This window comes from Oncorhynchus keta, chromosome 19 (genome assembly GCF_023373465.1).
Source record: "Oncorhynchus keta strain PuntledgeMale-10-30-2019 chromosome 19, Oket_V2, whole genome shotgun sequence".
In the NCBI taxonomy this organism is placed as follows: domain Eukaryota; kingdom Metazoa; phylum Chordata; class Actinopteri; order Salmoniformes; family Salmonidae; genus Oncorhynchus; species Oncorhynchus keta.
In genome coordinates this window covers 42971973-42996107 of record NC_068439.1, presented here as the reverse complement: position 1 = coordinate 42996107, position 24135 = coordinate 42971973, and the positions used below count along the sequence as shown (strand labels likewise).

Sequence of the window (24135 nt, the reverse complement as noted above, 5' to 3'; positions counted from 1 at the left end):
ACTTGTGTTTGTGCCAGAGAAAGTCAGGTCCGCCTACTCCCAACTTGACATTTTCCCTGAAGGGAGGAGATCTGTCAGTTTTTATAGAGAGAAAGAGATGGAGCGAGAGATGTGAGATCTTCCAGGATCTCTCTGGTCTTAAAAATAACTGTAGGAAATATATTTTAGTAGCTATACGTTGAATTTGGAAATAATTAAAATATTGAAAATGTTTAACTCCTATAAATGATCAACCATATTGTGTAATATAAAAATGACAATTGTGTAATTTAAATCAAGTCATTTGTGTGTTCATCTTGAGGTTTGAGGCTCACTCTTTCCTTCACGTTCCTCACATACAGTATATTATAGGAAAAATACTCAAACTATATTATGGTATTGTTTTCTACTGTTAATACAGCAATGAATGTTTTTGCATGTCAGCAGTCGACATTCCAACATATTGGACTTTCAAGAAGCAAAGTGTCACTTGCCACATCATGATGATGTGACATTGCTTCTTGAAAATCCTATATCTTCAAAACTTGACTGCTGACAGTCTCAAAATGTTTTGCATATGTCAACAGTAGACTAATTAAAGATAATACCAAAAGACCACTTTAAAGTTTTTGAGTGGTATTTTCCTTTTAAGATCAACCCTCCACTGTAACACAATTACTGACAATTACACTGACGATTACGCACTAATGCAGTTGCCCAATCACAAGCAGCGCTGCACACTGAAGGAGATTGGTAGACACTGGCAACCCACTGACAGATCAGGCCTGGAGAAGTTCCCTGGGACTTCATTTAGTGCTTCAATCGATCAAAAAATACCCCATGTTATTTAAGACCTTGCAATTTGATGCCCATGAAACAAATGAGACAGAATGAAAGATGAGATTATTTTTATTCTCATCTGATGTGTTCTTCTGTTTTATCCTGGAGATCTAAGTGTTCACATTAACACTGCCCAGTTTAGTTTGTTGGACCTTCCCTCCTTCGCTGTCACCATAGAATACCTCTCTGTTCACACACTCATTCCTTGTTGTCTCTCCTTGTAAAAGTCAGTCTCTCCCCCTCCTTCCCGGTCCCCCCTTTCAGTAAATGATGCCGTCTTTCTTTGCCTTTTCTGGGACTTGAGAGTGAAGGGTTATCTTCTCTCTGCCAGTAAATCAAACAGCCCTATATATCTGTATGTTCCTCTCTGTCACTCTCTGTAGGTTCAATCTCAGGTTGAATTATCCCATATTCCACTTTTCTTATTGCCCATCCTGCTCACCTTCACTTCTTATAGGTCTTTGAGAAAATCTTATAGTTCAATACAATTGACTTCACCCTCTATAGTCCTTGAACCATGCATTTTTTGATTCTTCCCCCATATACTCATCCCTCCCCATCCTGTTCCATTTCATCAGAGGTCCTTGATAGACTTCAATAGACCATCTTGAGATGTACTGTAGACCTCTCCAAAGAACCCCCCCTCATCTTGACACGAGGGTCTGTTGTCCCCGACAATAGCCCTCTTAGACTGAGCCCCAAATCATTCCACATCCTGCTCTTTCTCCCCTACTTCTCCTCTCACTCTTAATATCTCCTCCTCCTCTGCCCCATCCTCTTCTTCCTCAGAAGAAGTCCTTGGAGGCGGCCTCCACAAAGTTGGGAGCGGACATGAGGATGGCGATGGTGCAGATGATGTTGAACACACTGAAGGCCACCAGGCAGAGCCGGTCGATGACTGCTGCCGCAAACTTCCACTGGTCGGCCACGCTCTCTGTCTCATCCTGCTCACGGAAGCGGTCCGCCATGTAACGCACTTCCTCCAGAATAGCCTGGAGCTGGGGGTCGCCTATACGCCCTGCTGAGTACTGTCCTCCACCCCCCATTCCGAAGACTCCGCCACTGGAAATGGTGCTAGGGCAGCCCACCGTGTCCGCGTTGGGGGTGGGGGGTGGTTGAGGGCTGCAGAATGGAGGGGGCAGATGGGGAGGGGGACTGCCTGCTACTCGAGGCGTGATGTGATCTGGGAGCAGTGGGGGGTCGTCCAGATTCTGGAAGCCAATGTAGAGCAGGTTTCCATTGTTGTTGGCGCTGGACTGGGCGTGAAGATGGGGATGACCCAAGTGCTGGGGGCCAGCCTGGAGAGGGACCAGGTTCTGGGGGTGGAGTGTGGGGTCTGGAGGGTTAAGGATGCTACCGCTCTGGGAGCTTGAGGAGCAGCGCCGTAGGTGGGGGGCGCAGGGTGGTCGCTCTGGGTCATCACTCTCCCCTGGGCGCTTCATACGTAGGAACCATGCTACCCACTGCAGTAGGACCACATTAACCTAAAAGGAAGAGAAAGGAAAATCAATCAGAGAAGGATGTTATAATATACACTGAGTGTACAAAACATTGAGAACACCTGCTCTTTCCATGACAGACTGACCAGGTGAAAGCTATGATCCGGTATTGATGTCACTTGTTAAATCCACTTCAACTCAATATTAGGAAGGTGTTCTTAATGTTTTGTACACTCAGTGTAGATGCATAGCAAGGGAGGTAAACACATCTAGTGAGGAATACACCTACACCTAAAAGGGGTAGTGCACTTGACAATACACTAGGGGAAAACCTTTCAGCTGGTAAAAGCTTGACACAGTGGGTGGTGTGTGCAGATGCTGGTATGTTCAACTTGACCTTTTGTATTCAACGCTACTTTCATGAGCACAAGAATGAGAAAATCACCTAAGGCAGGAAACCTTTATATAAAGCTTCATTTAAATTCGAACCATGGAATTAAAGTTAGTCACCGAAATTTGTCTCCCCCTTAGGTGTCTTTTATCCCTTTTATATCTAGACAAAAACAAGTCCCAGCTTTGGGACGACGCTCACTTGGGTGAACCAATCACAAAACTTCAAAGTAATACTTTGGCATGTAATTCTCTCCATTCACTTGCTCTTCATCACTTGATCATTTCACTAGCAATTTCTCCTCGCATGTTAAATCAGTTGATGAAGACATTTCCTAGCAAGCTATCAATGTGCATATAATACTTCCACAAGTGGAGAGAGGCTAGGGAAAAAAAATGAAATGCCGATCTTCGTTCTGAATGAGTTAAAGCAGATCATCTGCCCACTGCAACTTTTGAGGACACAAACACACACATGTGCACTGCTTCTGGTCAGCGCTGCTATCTTGGTTTAACTATCTAAATGTAATCATGATTAAATTGGCTACATTTCTTTAAATGGACAATTCTGTGAATTGTCTTGTGCAAGTTTTAAATTGACACACTACCTGTTAGCAAAGGTGTCAGATTGAGATGATGTACAGGAGCTTGTTAGAATTTGTAGTATTGCATGATGTCTACAGTGCATTCGGGAAGTATTCAGACCCCTTCACTTTTTCCATAGTTTGTTACGTTACAGCGTTATTCTAAAATTGATGAGAAAAAACTCAATTGAATCAGTATACACACAATACCCCATAATGACAAGGTATAAACAGGATTTTAGACAATAAAAAACGGTAAATATATGTATTCAGACCCTTTACTCAGTACTTTGTTGAAGCACCTTTGGCAGCGATAACAGCCCAAGTCTTCTTTGGTATGACGCTCCAAGCTTGGCACACCTGTATGTCGGGAATTTCTCCTATTCTTCTCTGCAGATCCTCTCAAGCTCGGTCAGGTTGGATGGGGAGCGTCGCTGCACAGCTTTTTTCAGGTCTCTCCAGAGATGTTCGATCAGGTTCAAGTCCGGACTGTGGCTGGGCAACTCAAGGACATTCAGAGACTTGTCCTGGAGCCACTTGCATTGTCTTAGCTGTGTGCTTAGGCTAGTTGTCCTATTGGAATGTGAACCTTTACCCCAATCTGAGGTCCTGAGCGCTCTGGAGCAGGTTTTCATCAAGGATCTCTCTGTACATTGCGATTCATCTTTCCCTCAAACCTGACTAGTCTCCCAGTCCCTGCTGCGGAAAAACATTTGTACAGAATGAGTCTGCCACCACCATGCTTCATCATAGGGATGGTGCCAGGTTTCCTCCAGACGTGAAGATTAGCATTCAGGCAAAAGACTTCCATTTTGGTTTCATCAGACCAGAAAATCTTGTTTCTCATGGTCTGAGAGTCCGGTTTTCACTATGTCATTGTGGGGTATTGTGTGTAGATTGATGAGGAAACATTTTTATTTTAGACCATTTTAGAATAAGGCTGTAATGTAACAAAATGTGGAAAAAGTGAAGTGGCCTGAATACTTTCCGAATGCACTGTACTTTGACGCTAAATAGCATTTTCGAATCTGAGAGTAAATAGAGCCGTGAATATATTGATAAAAGTCAACTCCGAGAGAGATTTACATGATTATCAAAACGCCAGGGTAAGTGTTTCTATAATCCCCAATTGGAAAAATGAATGGTGGAAAAATGATTGGAACCATTTCCCCATTTGACTGCTAGGTTTTATGGGTATTATGACACCTCCACTGTGGGCCTCTATAGTGTCTGTTGTTGTTGTGCAATTATTAACATTGCCGTTCGATGCCCTTCTCTGAACCCCCATCATTTATGTTGCTAATTGGCCAGCTGACTACCCAAAGTGGGCCATTTATCAGTGGGTAGACCTTGCAGATTGCACCAATCTATAAAGCATCTTCAACCCATCCATTCTCCTTCACTAAAACCCATTCTCTGAGTTGATGACATCAATAAATCTGTAAATGCCGTATCTGCCAAACAGGGGAAGCTGAGAGATGCATTTGGAAAAGCTTCAAGGTATTGCACAAAGTGAGAGACTGAGATAAGGCTAGAAACTACGTCAGACACAAGCCTACAGACCCAATGTATTATTGGGTCCAACCGAAAGGTATGGTACTGTTGATCTGAACTTGGACAGACTGCAAAGGATTGAGGAGATGTATAGTGATTTGTTAGCATAAGTAGTTTATAAGGACAAATACAGAGGGATGTGAAAATTAGAGATTGGAGGATGAAAAGATGGAGAAAACTATAGAAAGAGGCATTGAAAGAATAGTCTACTACAGTTGGAGTGATGGGCAGATAAAGAGGGTAGCAATTAAGGGGTAGAAGGTAGCATGGCGGCAGGTATTGCATCAGGCATTTTTGATTTGCGGTGGCATTTGCGACCATTAAAAAAAAAAAACACTTTAAAATAACAAAAGGTTGCACATCACATCATTCTGTTTTTTAATTGAACTGTTTATCAATGATAAACCACAATGCAAGTTCTTTATACTGCATAAAAATGTATGTTTATACATTGTTTGAAGCAAATTGTTTAAAGCAAATTGGCTTGTCCCACAGTGATGAGTATAGTTGTAGTGACATGTTTTTGAGATTTAGAGATATCTATCGATTATTTAGAATGCTAGAAAGTAAATAAACGTGAAGTTTAAAAATGTTATGTCAATGTTACCTGCTTGTAAAACGCTCATTACAAAGATATAAATGGACCTTAAGCATTCCCTCCCTTTAATGTCTTACATTTGAGGACTCCATTGATCATTTGGTGTGTCTAAATACAAAGCGTCATTGGTGTTACTCAATTTAAATGAAGAAATATTGTGAGCAAAATTATTAATAATATTACTTTGGTAACAACATTTAAGGGTTAATGACCTTGGATTTGAGCATCTGTGGCCTCCATTTAAGAAAATCCTCAATTACCTCATATTTGTCAATGGTGTTACATCATCGTTGTTACTACTCCTACTGGTGGTAGTGTTATTATAGTGGTACAAATGATTTAAAGTCATTAAGCTACCACATTAGTTGATTTACAATGGGAAGATGTACCCAAAAACATTTGAAATAAAATACAAATCTAGAAAAATTATTCCAAAATGCCATGCCCAAAATGCCACTGCAATTCAAGAACGAACCGTAAGTGTTTTGCTAGTTGCAGCAAAGAGGAAATGGCTATACCAAAGGAGGGTGGCAAACAAAAATAGTTGGCTTGTTAGCATTAGCCGTAATGGGAAAAACTGTAGCATTGTGATATACCAGGAGACCAGCCACTGAGGGATTGGTTGGTGAGCGCATAGAGCGAAGCGTGACGTGTTTTCCAATGGGAAATGCTAAATAGTTAGTAATGACTGGTGGTAGGCTAGCGGTTAAGAACGTTGGGCCAGTAACCAAAAGGTCTCTGGTTTGAATCCCCGAGCCGACTAGGTAAAAAAAAATCTGTCTTTGCCCTTAAACAAGGCACTTAACCCTAATTGCTCCTGTAAGTTTTTCTGGATAAGAGCGTCTGCTAAATTACTAAAATGTAACTGTCTTTGGCTGGAGTAGACTGCATGAGCTCTGGCCTTACCCATTTGGGCATCTGTCCTCCGTTTGGGTCATGGTGATGATACTGCAGCACCACCGTTGTAGCTATGACTGACATCCCAACAATGATCATAGTACTGGCAAAGTACTGTCCTGAAAGGTGGGCAAAAAAGGAGGAAAGAGACAAAACAATTAGAGTAGAGAGAGGAAGCCATTTGTAATAACAATGCTAACAGTGGTTCTTGCTGATCATGACTTGGCATTTTTCTTGGGCTTCAGTGGACTGCATTTGTGTTTTAGTAGCCATCTGTCTGGCTACAGGGAGCTCACCGTACATAATTTCCAGCAGCGAATCTTTCAGATTTATTTAGCCAATTACATTTAAGGACAACCAGATGGTTAGATCACCAGGGCCTGACAAACATTTGGGACAATTATTTCAAGTGCACATACACACAGATTCTAGACTCTAACACGCATATAAGAACACACACACCTATGAGAGGGATGGAATCTGAAGTGGCTGGCATGATCTCTGCCACCAGCAACATGAAGACAGTGAGAGAGAGCAGCACAGTGATACCTGAAAAGAGAGAGGAAGATATTAAAAATGTATAAAACAGTGAGTGGATGCTGAGCACCATCTCCATAACTGACTAGGCTCTTGGGTTTTGAAATATTCAGTACAACTATAACACACACTACTTCCCCACACTTCTCACACATTCATTAACATCAGTGCCTCAATCAGTTTTGATCCCGGACAAGCCTACAGAAATCCACATTTGTAAAGATAAACTTTCTTATAGGCATCTCGTTTGACAAATACTTTATGGTCTCTACCAATCAAGCCAATGGTTATTCATTTCAATTGACTATGATTCGATTTGGTTCGATCTGATGCAAATTGCAAAGTGTGACAGAGTAATGTACCCAAAGTGAAATTACTTTACTACATTCCTCTTCTTCAATTGCCCTTAGTAAAGCCTTACTTCTAGCCCACACATATGCTTACCCTATATTAGCAATCTATCTACCCCAGCTGTCTCTGTCCCCCCCAACTCCCTCCCTTCTCCATCTTCATTCATCAGATTTAATCTTCATCTCCTCCCATTACCTCTGTCCCACTTTTTTTTTTAAACCCACATTTTACAAGTGCTTTCTTGGCATAACTGGTACCGTCCAGAAGCAAGCCGATAAAACAAACATCTGTCAAGTGAGTCAGTCCTGTTCGCTCTATAGATAAAAAACGAATGTCCCTTCAAGGGTTGAGAGGAAATCAGAAAATCACTTTTAGGAATGTCACAGTAAGAAATGGACATTGGCTTTCATTTAAGCAATATGCTTATCTTGGCTAGCCTAGTTGATACCAAACTCCCAAGTCCTCCTTACGTGAGCGGCTGGGGAGGCTCCTTTGATGTTGTTGGCACAATCAATGCGTTTCAAATGCCACCCTATTCCCCATACAGTTCACTTCTTTTGACCAGAGCCCTGGTCAAAAGTAGTAGACTATAAAGGGAATGAGATGCCATTTGGGATGCAGATAGAGCCTCAATAATGAAGGTTGCTGTGCTTTTACACTGGTTTGTTCCACTCCTACATCTCTCTCGCTGTAACACCCCCACACACAAATAGGCTGTGAGCGCTGACCCCTTGCTTTACAACTGCTCGCTTTCAAATCCAAATAGCAAGAGTTTTCAATGCCCCTCGGGTCATTTTTGGGGGGGTAATAACCAATCGGTGCCAAGGCATAAAACTGGGAGCATTTCTACCCTTATCATGAGACTCGATTTAGAGTTAAGAAAACAGCCTCTCCACACTACGATAGGTATTCGGTACATAGCTTGTGTTGTACAGTCTGGCTGATACCAGGCTATGTTGTATCTTGGCACTTAATTCCTTAAAACCTGTTCATCAAGCATGGTGTCAAGCTGAATTCCTAGAAGGCTGTGTGTATGCTCTCACTCACTAATCAATTCCTGGGCTTAATTACATCAATATGTTAATTGGCTGTGGTGTGTAATACAATGCAGCGTAATGCATCCTCAAATTAGGTTAAAACGTTTCACATCCCCAATGTTCTTGTAGGTCTTCTTTGTTTTCCTCCACTTTTTTAGTTTTTTTCTAGAATCAATCTACTCTCCCTACTTCCCCCACGTCCTTTTCTTATTCCGCCCTATACTCTAATGCATTTCCTCCTCTCCATGCTGCTGTCCACCATACTCTCCTCTCTGTGTTCCTTCTAGCAAAATAAGCTTAGTCTATTCTATCACTCTTGGATCATGTTCTCCTATCTGCTCACCCAGAGAGATCTTCTCTCCAGAGTCGGCAGGCAGTAGGAAGATGAGCAGGGTCATGGAGGATAGCAGCACACAGGGGATGAGCAAGTTTAGAGCGTAGTAGAGAGTGCGCCGGCGGATGGTCACAACGAACGTCACGTCAGGGTAGGGCTCCTTACAACAGTCATAGAACACCTCGCTACGAGTACCTGGCACTCCTTGAGAGAGGAAAAAAAGAGTAAAGGAGAGAATAAATCTTTTTTTTTATAAAAGTTGAAGTTGAGTTGACAATGAAGTTGAGAAATTGATAACAGAAATTTAGGAGGGCAATTCCAACCCCACTGACCCACTAGGTCCCACTCCCCGTTGGACATGTACCCGGAGATGTCGGCCTCATTCATTTGTAGGTCCATCAGCCAGCCATCGTACGTCCACGAGCCAAACTTCATCTCACACTTTTGGATGTCGAAGGGGAACCAACGTACGTCCACGTTACATGTGCTCATGAAAATCCCTAACAGACGTGGAAAGAGATTGATTAAAAGGGAGGCAAAGAGTGAAGTATAAGAAATATAGACACTTTCCTGTGCACAGGGCGATTTTGAAGAGAGAATGAGAGACATTTGACTTTTTGTCCACATATACTCTTTAAGAAAATATGTACTTTGCATATACAGTCGTGGCCAAAAGTTTTGAGTGACACAAATATTAATTTCCACAAAGTTTGCTGCTTCAGTGTCTTTAGATATTTTGTCAGATGTTACTATGGAATACTGAAGTATAATTACAAGCATTTCATAATGTCAAAGGCCTTTATTGACAATTAAATGAAGTTGATGCAAAGAGTCAATATTTGCAGTGTTGACCCTTCTTCTTCAAGACCTCTGCAATCCACCCTGGCATGCTGTCAATTAACATCCTGACTGATGGCAGCCCATTCTTGCATAATCAATACTTGGAGTTTGTCAGAATTTGTGGGTTTTTGTTTGTCCACCCACCTCTTGAGGATTGACCACAAGTTCTCAATGGGATTAAGGTCTGGGGAGTTTCCTGGCCATGGACCCAAAATATCAATGTTTTGTTCCCCGGCCACTTAGTTATCACTTTTGCCTTATGGCAAGGTGCCCCATTATGCTGGGAAAGTCCCCAAACTGTTCCTGGATGGTTGGGAGAAGTTGCTCTCGGAGGATGTGTTGGTACCATTCTTTATTCATGGCTGTGTTCTTAGGCAGAATTGTGAGAGCCCACTCCCTTGGCTGAGAAGCAACCCCACACATGAATGGTCTCAGGATGCTTTACTGTTGGCATGACACAGGACTGATGGTAGCGCTCACCTTGTCTTCTCCGAACAAGCTTTTTTCTGGTTGCCCCAAACAATCGGAAAGGGGATTCATCAGAGAAAATGACTTTACCCCAGTCCTCAGCAGTCCAATCCCTGTACCTTTTGCAGAATATCAGTCTGTCCCTGATGTTTTTCCTGGAGAGAAGTGGCTTCTTTGCTGCCCTTCTTGACACCAGGCCATCCTCCAAAAGACTTTGCCTCACTGTGCGTGCAGATGCACTCACACCTCCCTGCTGCCATTCCTGAGCAAGCTCTGTACTGGTGGTGCCCCGATCCCGCAGCTGAATCAACTTTAGGAGACGGTCCTGGCGCTAGACGGTCCTGGCTTTCTAGACTTTCTCCACCAATCTAATACTTTAAGATTTTTGAGAAGTAGTGAGGGGGAGAATCTCAATTGCACAATCCTCGGGTCCTCTCTCCTCGCCTCCTTCTCAAAACCCATTGGAGGAGAAGGTCAGATGGGCGGGACCTCTGGCTTTCTCATCCAATGGGTTTTGAAAATTAGGTGAGGAGAGAGAGGATGCGATATTCTCCCAATGAGTACACTTCAGGAGAATGGAGATATAGTGCGATATAGAGAGTGACACTGATCTTTACTCTGCAGTCAACATTTTCATTATACAGAAACACACACAAAGTACTACATTATTGATCCACACAGGGGGAAACACAGAGATGACACACCAAGTACTACACAGTTTAGATTGCTGGTAAACTTAAGCGAAGCAATTACTGAAATGACAAATCAACCCTATTGAGTTCTCCAGTAGAGCACAAAACCACAATGCCATAGTAGCCAAACAGCACTCAAAAACATTAATTATGAGACACAAGACATGCAAATAAGGGACAACCAGGTGGTTAGAAACGCAATTTGAATGGGTTAGCTGATTTTCTGAAAATGCAACCAGAAGTTGACGATCAAACCAATACTAAATTAAATCCAGTATTGATTATAAAATGTAGTCATCACATAAACATAAAATGTCTAATACAATATTTATTTTGGGGGAATCACACATAATGTCATCTCCAGGGTAGAAATCAGTATTTTCTCTTTCTATGTTTTTAATAAATGTAATTTAACTAGGCAAGTCAGTTAAGAACAAATTCTTAATGACAATGACGGCCTACCGGGGAACAGTGGGTTAACTGTCTTGTTCAGGGGCAGAATGACAGATTTTTACCTTGTCAGCTCGGCAATTATATCCAGCAACCTTTGGGTTACTGGCCCAATGCTCTGGCCCTGTCGCCCCAGGTAACCTAGTGGTTAGATAGCACTCTCTGGGTGCGTACCAATATATATGGCTCTCTCTGGGTGCTTCCCAATATATCCCCTTTCTCCTGAAGTATACAGTACTCATTGGGAGAATCTCAATTGCATACTCTGCTTGGTATGGCAACTGTTCAGCATCCGACCGACCGCATCACCGCTTGGTGTGGCAACTGCTCGGCATCTGACCGCAAGGCACTACAGAGGGTATTGCTTCCTGCCATTCAGGACCTCTATACAAAGCGGTGTCAGAGGAAGGCCCTAAAAATTGTCAAAGACTCTAGCCACCCAAGTCATGGACTGTTCTCTATGCTACCGCACGGAAAGTGGTACTGTAGCACCACATCTAGGTCCAAAAGGCTCCTTAATAGCTTCTACCCCCAAGCCATAAGACAGCTGAACATTTAATCAATTGGCTATCCGGACTATTTTCATTGACCCCTTTTTTTAATTCTCTTGCTGCTACTCGCTGTTTATTATCTATGCATAGTCACTTTACCCCTACCTACATGTACATATTACCTCAACTAATCTGCACCCCCGCACATTGACTCGATCCTGTACCCCCTGTATATAGCCTTGTTATTATTAATATTATTAATTTTTTTAATGTAATTTTGTTTATTTAAGTTTTTATTTTTTTAGCAAATATTTTCTTCCTTACAAAAAAAAAACTCTGCATTGTTGGTTAAGGGCCTGTAAGTAAACATTTCGGGGTAAGGTCTACCTACACTTGTTGTATTCAGCGCATGTGACAAATACAATTTGATTTGATTTATAGTTTCCTGCTGAGCCATGAAGGCATGTGACAAGGAAATTGTCAACAATGAACAGTCCAAAACACAACTTACAACTCTCCAAAACTCATGCAATTTCCTTACAACTGCACCTCTTTGCTCTGTGGCAAGGCCTTTGTAATAACTCATTATTTTCTCTAAATTCATTAAACCTAAAACTAAACTGATTAGCTAAAAGCTACACTTACCTCCATTTTCAATTCACTGCTCTCCTGCAGCCCTGTAACAGACCCTCTAAGCTAACAATTAGGTTACTCCAAAAGCTGATCTGACAAGCAACATTCCTTGACACAAAATATCCTCAAACTGCAACTTGTCGAAAAATATATCTTAACTCTGGAGAATCCCTTGAAAAACAATCTCTACACAGGAAACAAGATGGATCACCCCAGCCTTCAAAAACCTATTTCCTTCCTTTCCCTTAGTGTTTTCCCAAACGGCAGCCTATTTCCTTTATAGTGCACTACTTTTGGGCTCTGGTCAAAAGTAGTGCACTACATAGGGCAGGGGTAGGCAACCCTGTTACTAGAGTACTGCAAGTTTTTGTTCCAACTAAATCCAATCAAATTGTAATTGTCACATGCCAAATACAGCAGGTGTAGGTTGACCTTACAGTGAAATACAGTGATGTCGGCGCCATCTCCGCAAGATGGCGCCGACAGAGATGGTCGCCTCTCTTCGAGTCCTTAGGAAACTATGCAGTATTTATTTTTTTTACCTCTTACCTCCACCCGACAGGCAGGAGTCCCATCTAGACATCTGGAAATGCAAATGCGCTACGCTAAATGCTAGTAGCACTCGTTAAAACTCAAACGTTCATTAAAATACACATGCAGGGTACTGAATTAAAGCTACACTCGTTGTGAATCCAGCCAACAAGTCAGATTTTTAAAATGCTTTTCGGCGAAAGCATGAGAAGCTATTATCTGATAGCATGCAACACCCCTAAAGACCCGCAGGGGACGTAAACAAAATAATTAGCATAGTCGGCGCTACACAAAATGCAGAAATAAAATATAAAACATTCATTACCTTTGACCATCTTCTTTGTTGGCACTCCTAGATGTCCCATAAGCATCACTATTGGGTCTTTTTTTTTATTAAATCGGTCCATATATAGCCTAGATATCGATCTATGAAGACTGTGTGATCAAGGAAAAAAACAGCGTTTTATAACGCAACGTCATTTTTTTAAATTAAAAAAGTTGACGATAAACTTTCACAAAACACTTCGAAATACTTTTGTAATGCAACTTTAGGTATTAGTAAACGTTAATAATCGATCAAATTGATCACGAGGCGATGTATATTCTATAGCTGTACGTCTTGAAATAATGTCCGGGTAAATCTCAACCAAAATATCCGTTTGGAGACCGGAAGAAATGGGCTGTCTCTTGTCCGTTTGACCAAGAAACAAATCCTAGGCAAATGACAAGACTGTTGACATCGTGTGGAAGCTGTAGGCATTGCAACCTCGGGCTCCAGGTAATGTGGTTTCTATTCAACAATACGTTCAAGTGGCGCATTGATATATTTTCCAGTTTTCAGTGATCAGATTTTCCTGCGCTTTTCGATGAAACGCACGTTCTGTTATAGTCACAGCCGTGATTTAACCAGTTTTAGAAACGTCTGAGTGTTTTCTATCCACACATACTAATCATATGCATATACTATATTCCTGGCATGAGTAGCAGGGTGCTGAAATGTTGCGTGATTTTTAACAGAATGTTCGAAAAAGTAGGTGGTAGGATCAACAGGTTAATGTATTATTTATTACATTGTTACTCCAGGAAAAGTCTTATTACATAGAGCTGGGAAGAACTATTGGATATAAGAGCGATGTCAACTTACCAACATTACAACCAGGAATACGACTTTTCCGAAGCGGATTCTCTGTTTGACCACCACCCAGGACAATGGATCTAATCCCATAAACCGACCCAAAACAACAGCACCGCAAAAGGGGCAGACAGAGCGGCCTCCTGGTCAGATTCCGTAGATGTGCACTTCCCCCACCGCTCCCAATTATTCTACTCGCCAATGTCCAGTCTCTTGACAACAATGTAGATGAAATTTGAGCAAGGGTTGCCTTCCAGAGAGACATCAGAGATTGTAACATTATCTGTTTCACGGAAACATGGCTCTCGGGATATGTTGTCGAAATCGGTTCAGCTATCGGGCTTCTTCATGCATCGCACCAACAGAAATTAACACCTCTCTGGGAAGAGGAAGGGTGGGGGTGTATGCGTCATAATTAACGTCTCATGGTGTAATCGTAATAACATACAGGAATTCAAGTCCTTCTTCTCATCCGAACTAGAATTCCTTACAATCAAATGCCGGCCATATTACCTCCCAAGAGAATTCTCGTCAGTTATCGTCACAGCTTTGTACATTCCCCCTCAAGCAGACACCAAGACGGCCCTCAAGGAACTTCACTGGACTATGTAAACTGGAGACCATATATCCTGAGACTGCATTTATTGTAGCTGGGGATATTAACAAAGCAAATTTGAGAACCAGGCTACCTAAATTCTATCAGCATATTGATTGCTCTACTCGCGGAGGTAATGCACTCGATCACTGCTACTCTAACTTCCGTGATGCATGCCCTCCCTTGCGCAAATCCCACCACTACGTCATCTTGCTTCTGCTGTCTTATAGGCAGAAACTCAAACAGGATGTACCAGTGACTTGAACCATTCAGTGCTGGTCTGACCAATCGGAAGCCACGCTTCAAGATTGTTTTGAACACGCGGACTGGGATATAGTCCAGTCAGCCTCAGAGAACAACGTCAATCTATATGCTGACTCAGTAAGTGAGTTTATAAAGAAGTGTATTGGAGATGTGGACCCACTGTGACTATTAAACCCTACCCTAACCAGAAACCGTGGATCGATGGTGGCATTCGAGCAAAACTGAAAGTGCGAACCACCGCATTTCACCATGGAAAGATGTCTGGGAATATGGCTGAAGCTGAATATAAACAGTGTAGTTATTCCCTCCGCAAGGCAATCAAACAAGCGAAATGCCGGTACAGGGACAAAGTGGAGTTGCAATTCAACGGCTCAGACACAAGACGTATGTGGCGGGGTCTACAGGAAATCACCGACTACAAAAAGAAAACCAGCCACATCACGGACACCAACGTCACGCTTCCAGACAAACTGAACGCCTGCTTTTCCCGCTTTGAGGATAATACAGTGCCACTGTCGTGGCCTGCTTACAAGTACTGCACCCCACCCCCTCCCTCTCCTCCATGGCCAACGTGAGTAAAACATTTAAATTTGTTAGCCCTCACAGGGCTGCTGGCCCTGACAGCATCCCTAACCGTGTCCTCAGACCATGCGCAGACCAGCTGGCTGATGTGTTTACAGACATATTCAATCGCTCCCTATCCCAGTCTGCTGTCCCCACATGCTTCAAGATGGCCACCATTGTTCCTGTACCCAAGAAGGCAAAGATAACTGAACTAAACGACAACCTCCCCATAGCACTCACTTCGGTCATCATGAAGTGCTTTGAGAGGCTAGTCAAGGATCATATCACCTCCACCTGACCGGCCACCCTAGACCCACTTCAGTTTGCATACCGCCCCAACAGGTCCACAGACGATGCAATCGCCATCACACTGCACACTGCCCTATCCCATCTGGACAAGAGGAATACCTATGTAAGAATGCTGTTCATTGACTACAGCTCAACATTCAACACCATAGTACCCTCCAAGCTCATAATCAAGCTGGTGACCCTAGGTCTCAACCCCGCCCTGTGCAATTGGGTCCTGGACTTTCTGACTGGCCGCCATCAAATCAAAGTTTATTTGTCACGTGCGCCGAATACAACAGGTGTAACCTTACAGTGAAATGCTTACTTACAGGCTCTAACCAATAGAGGGGAAAAAAAGGTATTAGGTGAACAATAGGTAAGTAAAGAAATAAAACAACAGTAAAAAAACAGGCTATATACAGAAGCGAGGCGATAAAAGTAGCCAGGCTACATAGACACCGGTTAGTCAGGCTGATTAAGGTGGTATGTACATGTAGATATGGTTAAAGTGACGATGCATATATGATGAACAGAGAGTAGCAGTAGTGTAAAAGAGGGGGTGGCGGGACACAATGCAGATAGCCTGGTTAGCCAATGTGCGGGAGCACTGGTTGGCCGCGGCCCAATTGAGGTAGTATGTACATGAATGTATAGTTAAAGTGACTATGCATATATGATAAACAGGGGGGGTGGGGGAAATAGGCTCTTCACAAATAGGCTCTTCACAACTGTCTTGGTGTGTTTGGACCATTCTACTTTGTTGATGATGTGGACACCAAGGAACTTGAAGATCTCAACCTGCTCCACTACAGCCCCGTCGATGAGAATGGGGGTGTGCTCGGTCCTCCTTTTCCTATAGTCCACACTCATCTCCTTAGTCTTGGTTACGTTGAGGGGGGTTGTTATTCTGGCACCATCCGGCCAGGTCTCTGCCCTCCTCCCTATAGGCTGTCTCGTCATTGTTGGTGACCAGGCCTACCACTGTTGTGTCATCTGCAAATTTAATGAGTCGTGCCTGGCCATGCAGTCGTTTTTGGAGTCGTGCCTGGCCATGCAGTCGTGGGTGAACAGGGAGTACAGGAGGGGACTGAGCACACACCCTTGGGGAGCTCCAGTGTTGAGGATCAGCGTGGCAGATGTGTTGCTACCTACCCTCACCACTTGGGGGCGGCCCGTCAGGAAGTCCAGGATCCAGTTGCAGAGGGAGGTGTTTAGTCCCAGGATCCTTAGCTTAGTGATGAGCTTTGAGGATACTATGGTGTTGAACGCTAAGCTGTTGTCAATGAATAGCATCTCACATAAGTGTTCCTTTTGTCCAGGTGGGAAAGGGCAGTGTGGAGTGCAATAGAGATTGCATCATCTGTGGATCTGTTTGGGTGGTATGCAAATTGGAATGGTTTCTGGGATAATGATGTTGATGTGAGCCATTACCAACCTTTCAAAGCACTTCATGGCTACGGACGTGAGTACTAGGGGTCTGTAGTCATTTAGGCAGGTTTCCTTTGTGTTCTTTGGCACAGGGACTATGGTGGTCTGCTTGAAACATGTTGGTATTACAGACTCAATCAGGGACATGTTGAAAATGTCAGTGAAGACACCTGCCAGTTGGTCAGCACATGCCCAGAGCACACGTCCTGCTAATCCGTGTGGCCCCGCAGCCTTGTGTATGTTGACCTGTTTAAAGGTCTTACTCATGTCGGCTACTGAGAGTGTGTTCGCACAGTCGTCCGGAACAGCTGATGCTCTCATGCATGCCTCAGTGTTGCTTTCCTCGAAGCGAGCATAGAAATGGTTTAGCTTGTCTGGTAGGCTTCCCTTTGTAGTCTGTAATAGTTTGCAAGCCCTGCCACATAAAACGAGCGTCGGAGCCGGTGTAGTATGATTAAATTTTAGCCCTGTTTGATGGTTCTTCGCAGGGCATAGCAGGATTTCTTGTAAGCTTCCGGGTTAGTATCTCGCACCTAGAAATGGGCAGCTCTACCCTTTAGCTCAGTGCAAATGTTGCCTGTAGTAATCCATGGCTTCTGGTTGTGGTATGTACGTACAGTCACTGTGGGGACGACGTCCTCAATGCACTTATTGATAAAGCCAGTGACTGATGTGGTGTACTCCTCAATGCCATCGGAAGAATCTCGGAACATGTTCCAGACTGTGATAGCAAAACATTCCTGTACTTTGGCATTTGCTTCATCTGACCACGTTTTAATAGACCACAGGGCGCCAGTGGCGAATTTGCCAATCTTGGTGTTCTCGGGCAAATGCCAAACGTCCTGCACGGGGTTGGGCTGTAAGCACAACCCCCACCTGTGGACGTCGGGCCCTCATACCACCCTCATGGAGTCTGTTTCTGACCGTTTGAGCAGACACATGCACATTTGTGGCCTGCTGGAGGTCATTTTGCAGGGCTCTGGCAGTGCTCCTCCTTGCACAAAGGCAGAGGTCCTTCTGCTGGGTTGTTGCCCTCCTGCGGCCTCCTACACGTCTCCTAATGTACTGGCCTGTCTCCTGGTAGCGCCTCCATGCTCTGGACACTACGCTGACAGACACAGCCAACCTTCTTGCCACAGCTCGCATTGACGTGTCATCCTGGATGAGCTGCACTACCTGAGCCACTTGTGTGGGTTGTAGACTCCGTCTCATGCTACCACTAGAGTGAAAGCACCGCCAGCATTCAGAAGTGACCAAAACATCAGCCAGGAAGCATAGGAACTGAGAAGTGGTCTGTGGTTATCACCTGCAGCACTTTGAGATATCAGCTGATGTACGAAGGGCTATATAAATAAATTTGATTTGATTTGCAGAACCACTCCTTTATTGGGGGTGTCTTGTTAATTGCCTATAATTTCCACCTGTTGTCTATTCCATTTGCACAACAGCATGTGAAATGTATTGTCAATCAGTGTTGCTTCCTAAGTGGACAGTTTGATTTCACAGAAGTGTGATTGACTTGGAGTTACATTGTGTTCCCTTTATTTTTTTGAGCAGTGTATGTATATATATATATATATATATATATATATATATATATATATATATATATATATTTATATATATATTTATATATATTTATATATATATATATATTTATATATATACAGTTGAAGTCAGAAGTTCACATACACCTTAGCCTACATTTAAACTCAGTTTTTCACAATTCACAAAGTAAAAATCCCCTGTATTAGGTCAGTTAGGATCACCACTTTATTTGAAGAATGTGAAATGTCAGAGTAATAGTTGAGAGAATGATTTATTTCAGCTTCTATTTCTTTCATCACATTCCCAGGTGGTCAGAAGTTTACATACAATTCATTAGTATTTGGTAGCATTGCCTTTAAAATGTTTAACTTGGGTGAAACGTTTTGGGTAGCCTTCTACAAGCTTCCCACAATAAATTGGGTGAATTTTGGCTCATTCCTCCTGACAGAGCTGGTGTAACTGAGTCAGGTTTGTAGGCCTCCTTGCTCGCACACGCTTTTTTCAGTTCTGCCCACAAATGTTCTATAGGATTGAGGTCAGGGCTTTGTGATGGCCTACCTTGACTTTGTTGTCATTAAGCCATTTTGCCACAACTTTGGAAGTATTTTCTTTGGGGTCATTGTCCATTTGGAAGACCCATTTGCGACCAAGCTTTAACTTCCTGACTGATGTCTTGAGATGTTGCTTCAATATGTCCACACAGTTTTCCTCCCTCATGATGCCATCTATTTTGTGAAGTGCACCAGTCCCTCTTGCAGCAAAGCTTCCTCACAACATGATGCTGCCACCCTCGTGCTTCACGGTTGGGATGGTGTTCTTCGGCTTGCAAGCCTCCCCCTTTTTTCTCCAAACACAACGATGGTCATTATGGCCAAACAGTTCTATTTTTGTTTCATCAGACCAGAGGACATTTCTCCAAAAAGTACCATCTTTGTCCCCATGTGCAGTGGCGTTCTTTATGGCGGTTTTGGAGCAGTGACTTCTTCCTTGCTGAGCGGCCTTTCAGGTTATGCCGATATAGGACTCGTTTTACTGTGGATATAGATACTTTTGTACCTGTTTCCTCCAGCATCTTCACAAGATCCTTTGCTGTTGTTCTGGGATTGATTTGCACTTTTCGCACCAAAGTACGTTCATCTCTAGGAGACAGAATGCGTGTCATTCCTGAGCGGTATGACGGCTGCATGATCCCATGGTGTTTATACTTGCGTACTATTGTTTGTACAGATGAATGTGGTACCTTTAGGCATTTGGAAATTGCTCCCAAGGATGAACCAGACTTGTGGAGGTCTACAATTTTCTTTCTGAGGTCTTGGGTGATTTATTTTGATTTCCCCATGATCTCAAGCAAAGAGGCACTGAGTTTGAAGGTAGGCATTGCAATACATCCACAGGTACACCTCCAATTGACTCAAATTATGTCAATTAGCCAATCAGAAGCTTTTAAAGCCATGACATAATTTTCTGGAATTTTACAAACTTTTTAAAGGCACAGTCAACTTAGTGTATGTAAACTTCTGACCCACTGAAATTGTGATACAGTGAATTAGAAGTGAAAGAATCTGTCTGTAAACAATGGTTGGTAAAATTACTTGTGTCATGCACAAAGTAGATGTCCTAACCAATTTATCAAAACTATAGTTTGTTAACAAGAAATTTGTGGAGTGGTTGAAAAACGAGTTTTAATGACTCCAACCTAAGTGTATGTAAACTTCCGACTTCAAGTGTGTGTATATATATATATATATATATATATAAACAGAGTGGGAAAGAGAAAAAGAGACTCACCTGGAGGGAGATACTCTGCGAAGCCACTGGAGTTAACCAGCACATTGGTCTTAAAGGTAGAGTCAAAGTCATCGTCTGCACTGAGAAAGGAGAAAGGAAAGGGTGGATCGAACTCTAAACTGTAGTGTTTAAAGCAGAAAACGCATGCATGTAAATGTGATGCATGACGACGTGATATGGCGATAGGTGTATTACCTGTTATAGAGGAGGATGTCTGGCGTCCACACCTGGTCAGTTGTGAACCGAAGGTTTTTCACTCCAGGGTATTCAGATTGGTTCCACTGAAGATAATGATCAAACCAGCTCTGGAAAACAGACTCAAACTGGATATATTGGACAAGGCAATTGATTTCAACGTGAACAGAATATACACTGGGTGTACAAAACATTAAGGACACCTTCCTAATATTGAGTTGCACCCCCTACTTTTGCCCTCAGAACAACCTCAATTCATTGGGGCATGGACTCTACAAGGTGTCGAAAGCATTTCACAGGGCTGCTGACCCATGTTAACTCCAACACTTCACACAATTGTGTCAAGTTGGCTGGACGTCCTTTGGGTGGTGGAGCACTTGATATTCATGGGAAACTGTTGATCATGAAAAACCCAGCAGCGTTGCAGTTCTTGATACAAACTGGTATGCCTGGCACTTACTACCATACCACGTTCCAAGGCACTTAAATCTTGTGTCTTGCCCAATCACCGTCTGAATGGCACACATACACAATCCATGTCTCAAATCTTTAAAATCCTCTCCTCACCTTCATCTACACTGATTGAAGTTTATTTAACAAGTGACATCAATAAGGGATCACCTTATTTCACCTGGATTCACCTGGTCAGTCTGTGTCATGTCAAGAGCAGGTGTCCTTAATGCTTTGTTCACTCAGTGTATAACAGAAGGTCCCCTGAGATACATTTACTCTCACTTCGACAGCTGTATACTCTTACTTGAAGCTGTGCCGTGCTTACCATCCGAAGCCAGATGTTAGTGGTGACGACCTGATTCTTCTCATCCTGTAAAATATGAACCTTTTTTAAGTAAATTCTTATTCTGAGGACCTAGTGTATATTGAGAGACTTAACTCAAAGAATTGTGTATAAAAAAAAATATTTAAAAAATAGGTGCAGTGGATGATTTACTTTTACAGACAGGCAGGTGGGCACAGGTATTGACGAAGGCGCAGACCGATAAAAATAACGTAAATGTAATCTGAACATTGATCCCTACCACATCCATGATCTGCATCAGACTGATAGAGAAGAAGACGGTGAGGGAGTGGGAATCGTTGCCCACCGGCCTCTCCATACGATTGTAGTCCTTCAGTAGGTTCTTCAACAGGGTCCTCTGGTGAGGGCCCTGCACCGACACTGAGAGAAGAACGGAGGAGAGGGAGATGGAAGGAAAAGGAGAGCAGGGGATTTCAGAAGAGAGGTGACAGAAATAGAAGGTATCAAAAAGCTGTATACAAGTAACCTATTCCAGACTGGTCTGCACGTTTTAAAGTTTGAATGGCATTTCTAGCTTAAACGGTTGAAGACTACTGTAGTAGCGAACTGGAATTTTTCCCATTAAAGTCTATGGCTCCTGAAATGCATTTAGATTTATGCAAATATGGTTGTAGTGGGAAAAGTCTCATTAGTATCGAAATGTTTTTTTTCGAGCAACAGTACCAGGACCAGTCTGCATGCTATAAAGTAGTTTTGGTGTTGGTAGCTTTAACGGTTGCGTATCCAAATACTTCCCATTCAAGCTTATTAAGCTTTTATGCACATTTGAAACAGTTATAGTTCAAAAAGTGTAAATGGTATCAAAAAGCTGTTGACAAGCACACCATTCCAGACTGGTCAGCACATTTTAAAGTTTGAACGATGCAAACTTTTACGTTGTGGCCATTGAAATGCATTGGGATTCATGCAAATGTTGTTGTGGTGTGAAAAGTATCGGTAGTATCAACAAGTTTCTTTCAAGCACACTGCGGACAGTCAGCCTGCACGTTGTAAAGTTGTTTTGGTATTGGTAGCTTTTATGGGAGCGGAAGGAGAATAATAATAAGGATGAACAGTTTCTAAAGTTGTGCTTTGCTTTCAGCAAGCACACCTAATTAATGAATAATAAAGCAGTTTTGTGTAAAACCCCTGAAGCACTAAAAATGTATGTAGTGTGAATCATTAAATTAGGCAGGCTAAGGATTTGTTTCAAGAAAGTGTTGCGTGACTCATTTAGAAATGTAGAATGTTACTGACGATTATATCTTCGATGCGTTTCTGTTTTATTACTCAAATTAGGAGGACGAGCTGAAAGTAATGGTGGGAATGGAATTCATGGAATGGTACACATCAAACATGGTTTCCATCAGTTTGATTCCATTGACTCCATTCCAGCCATTATTATGAGCCGTCCTCCCCTCAGAAGCCTCCTGTGCATTCAAATACTGTAGGACCAACATCTTGCACTGCATTAGAACGTGCGGTATGATGTATTACTGCTGTGTATGCTTCTAACTCAAGTCTGTGGGTATTAAATATTTTTTGAGGTCGACTTAGCATCTTTTGTCAGCTTGTAGCTGTTGTGTATGGTTTTGGCAGCTGTATTTGCTGTTAGCTTTTAACCTCATAGGCCCATAACCGTAGCTGTTATGTTCTCCCGATATGTGTGTTGCTGTTGTGTGTCATTTCAGATCCATTTGGTGTACAAACAGACGTTAAGAGCGCTTTCAGTGGTCTGTGTACTTCTAGCTGTCGCTATTATCCTTTACCACTGTGTGTCAATAGCCAAAGGAGAATCTGGTATCACCGGGAAAGTATCAAGAATCTCTACAAAAGGTTGCAGTCTGGAAATGATTTACAATTTTGCACTGAGAGGAAAGTTCACTGTCTCTTTATCTAATTCCAGGGTAAGCAGCCTCTGATAGACTGTAGTAGTACCTTTCATTTCCCTTAGTAACCTATCTCTTCCTCTGCTTACAGCACATCTACCTCTCTCTGATACAGAAACATGTCCATAACAGCATAACAAGGGAGCAACATCGAACCAGATCTATAATGGTGTTCAATTGAAATGACACCATTCAATTGACGTGAACACCACTGACAGTTGTCTGTTCCCTGCTGGTTCAATCCTATAAATACTGCACTTTCTGTCAACAGGGATTTGGAGAAAATAGAGGGGAGAGAGTGAGGGATCAAGGTTTTTACATTTACGATTGCAGCATAAAATCCTTCCCTAGTAAAGCATTTATCCCCATCTCTCTCAATTTATAAACCGGCTCTCTTTCTTTTTATGTCTGTCCCCGCGATAAACATGTATTTTACATTGAGCACCACGTCACAACAGGCTCTGAATAAACAGATGTAGACTACTGTATTAACTATGCACACAGGTAGGCATGTACACGCAGACAAACATAAAACAAGAGCACAAACACTGACCGAACACAACAAACTCACACACAAATACACCGACACTTCTCATTCATCCTCTCCTCCTTTACAGTGATATTTTCCTAGTCTTTCCCTCTGGCTTTGTAACTCTAATCTTTCAATGTAGTCAGAGAGAGTAGATAGAGAGGCAGACCTACCCTGGACCAAAGCAGAGAATCCACAGACAACCAGAACCACAGAGCACCACATTTCTAATGGATAGGAATCGGAGAAGAGTGCAGCTGAGACAGGGATAAGAGGAGAAGAGGCACGGACAGGAGGGTTGGATTCAGAGGCTGGAATATCCCTGATTTGCATCCACAAAGCATCAGAAGGAATGAATAATTGAATCAGAGAGAGAAAGACAGAGATATGGGTGGCAGGCAGTGAGGTACGGAGCCTAAGTTTGCACACGCCGTCTGGAAAAATGCAGTGAATGAGTGGAGGAAAAAAACAACT

General features: G+C 42.7%; 1 protein-coding gene across 1 annotated transcript; it reads right to left on the bottom strand.

Annotated features, from left to right (window-relative positions):
• Positions 1–870: 870 nt before the first annotated feature.
• On the bottom strand, positions 871–24135 carry chrna11 (cholinergic receptor, nicotinic, alpha 11). The gene is made up of 10 exons (XM_035793618.1): positions 23835–24135; positions 21485–21624; positions 21226–21270; positions 20448–20557; positions 20253–20332; positions 8873–9040; positions 8550–8744; positions 6744–6830; positions 6291–6400; positions 871–2303 (listed from the first exon to the last, which is right to left on the bottom strand). The coding sequence occupies exons 1-10, from the start codon at positions 23992–23994 to the stop codon at positions 1605–1607; spliced, it is 1794 nt and encodes a 597-aa protein (XP_035649511.1). The 5' UTR covers positions 23995–24135; the 3' UTR covers positions 871–1604.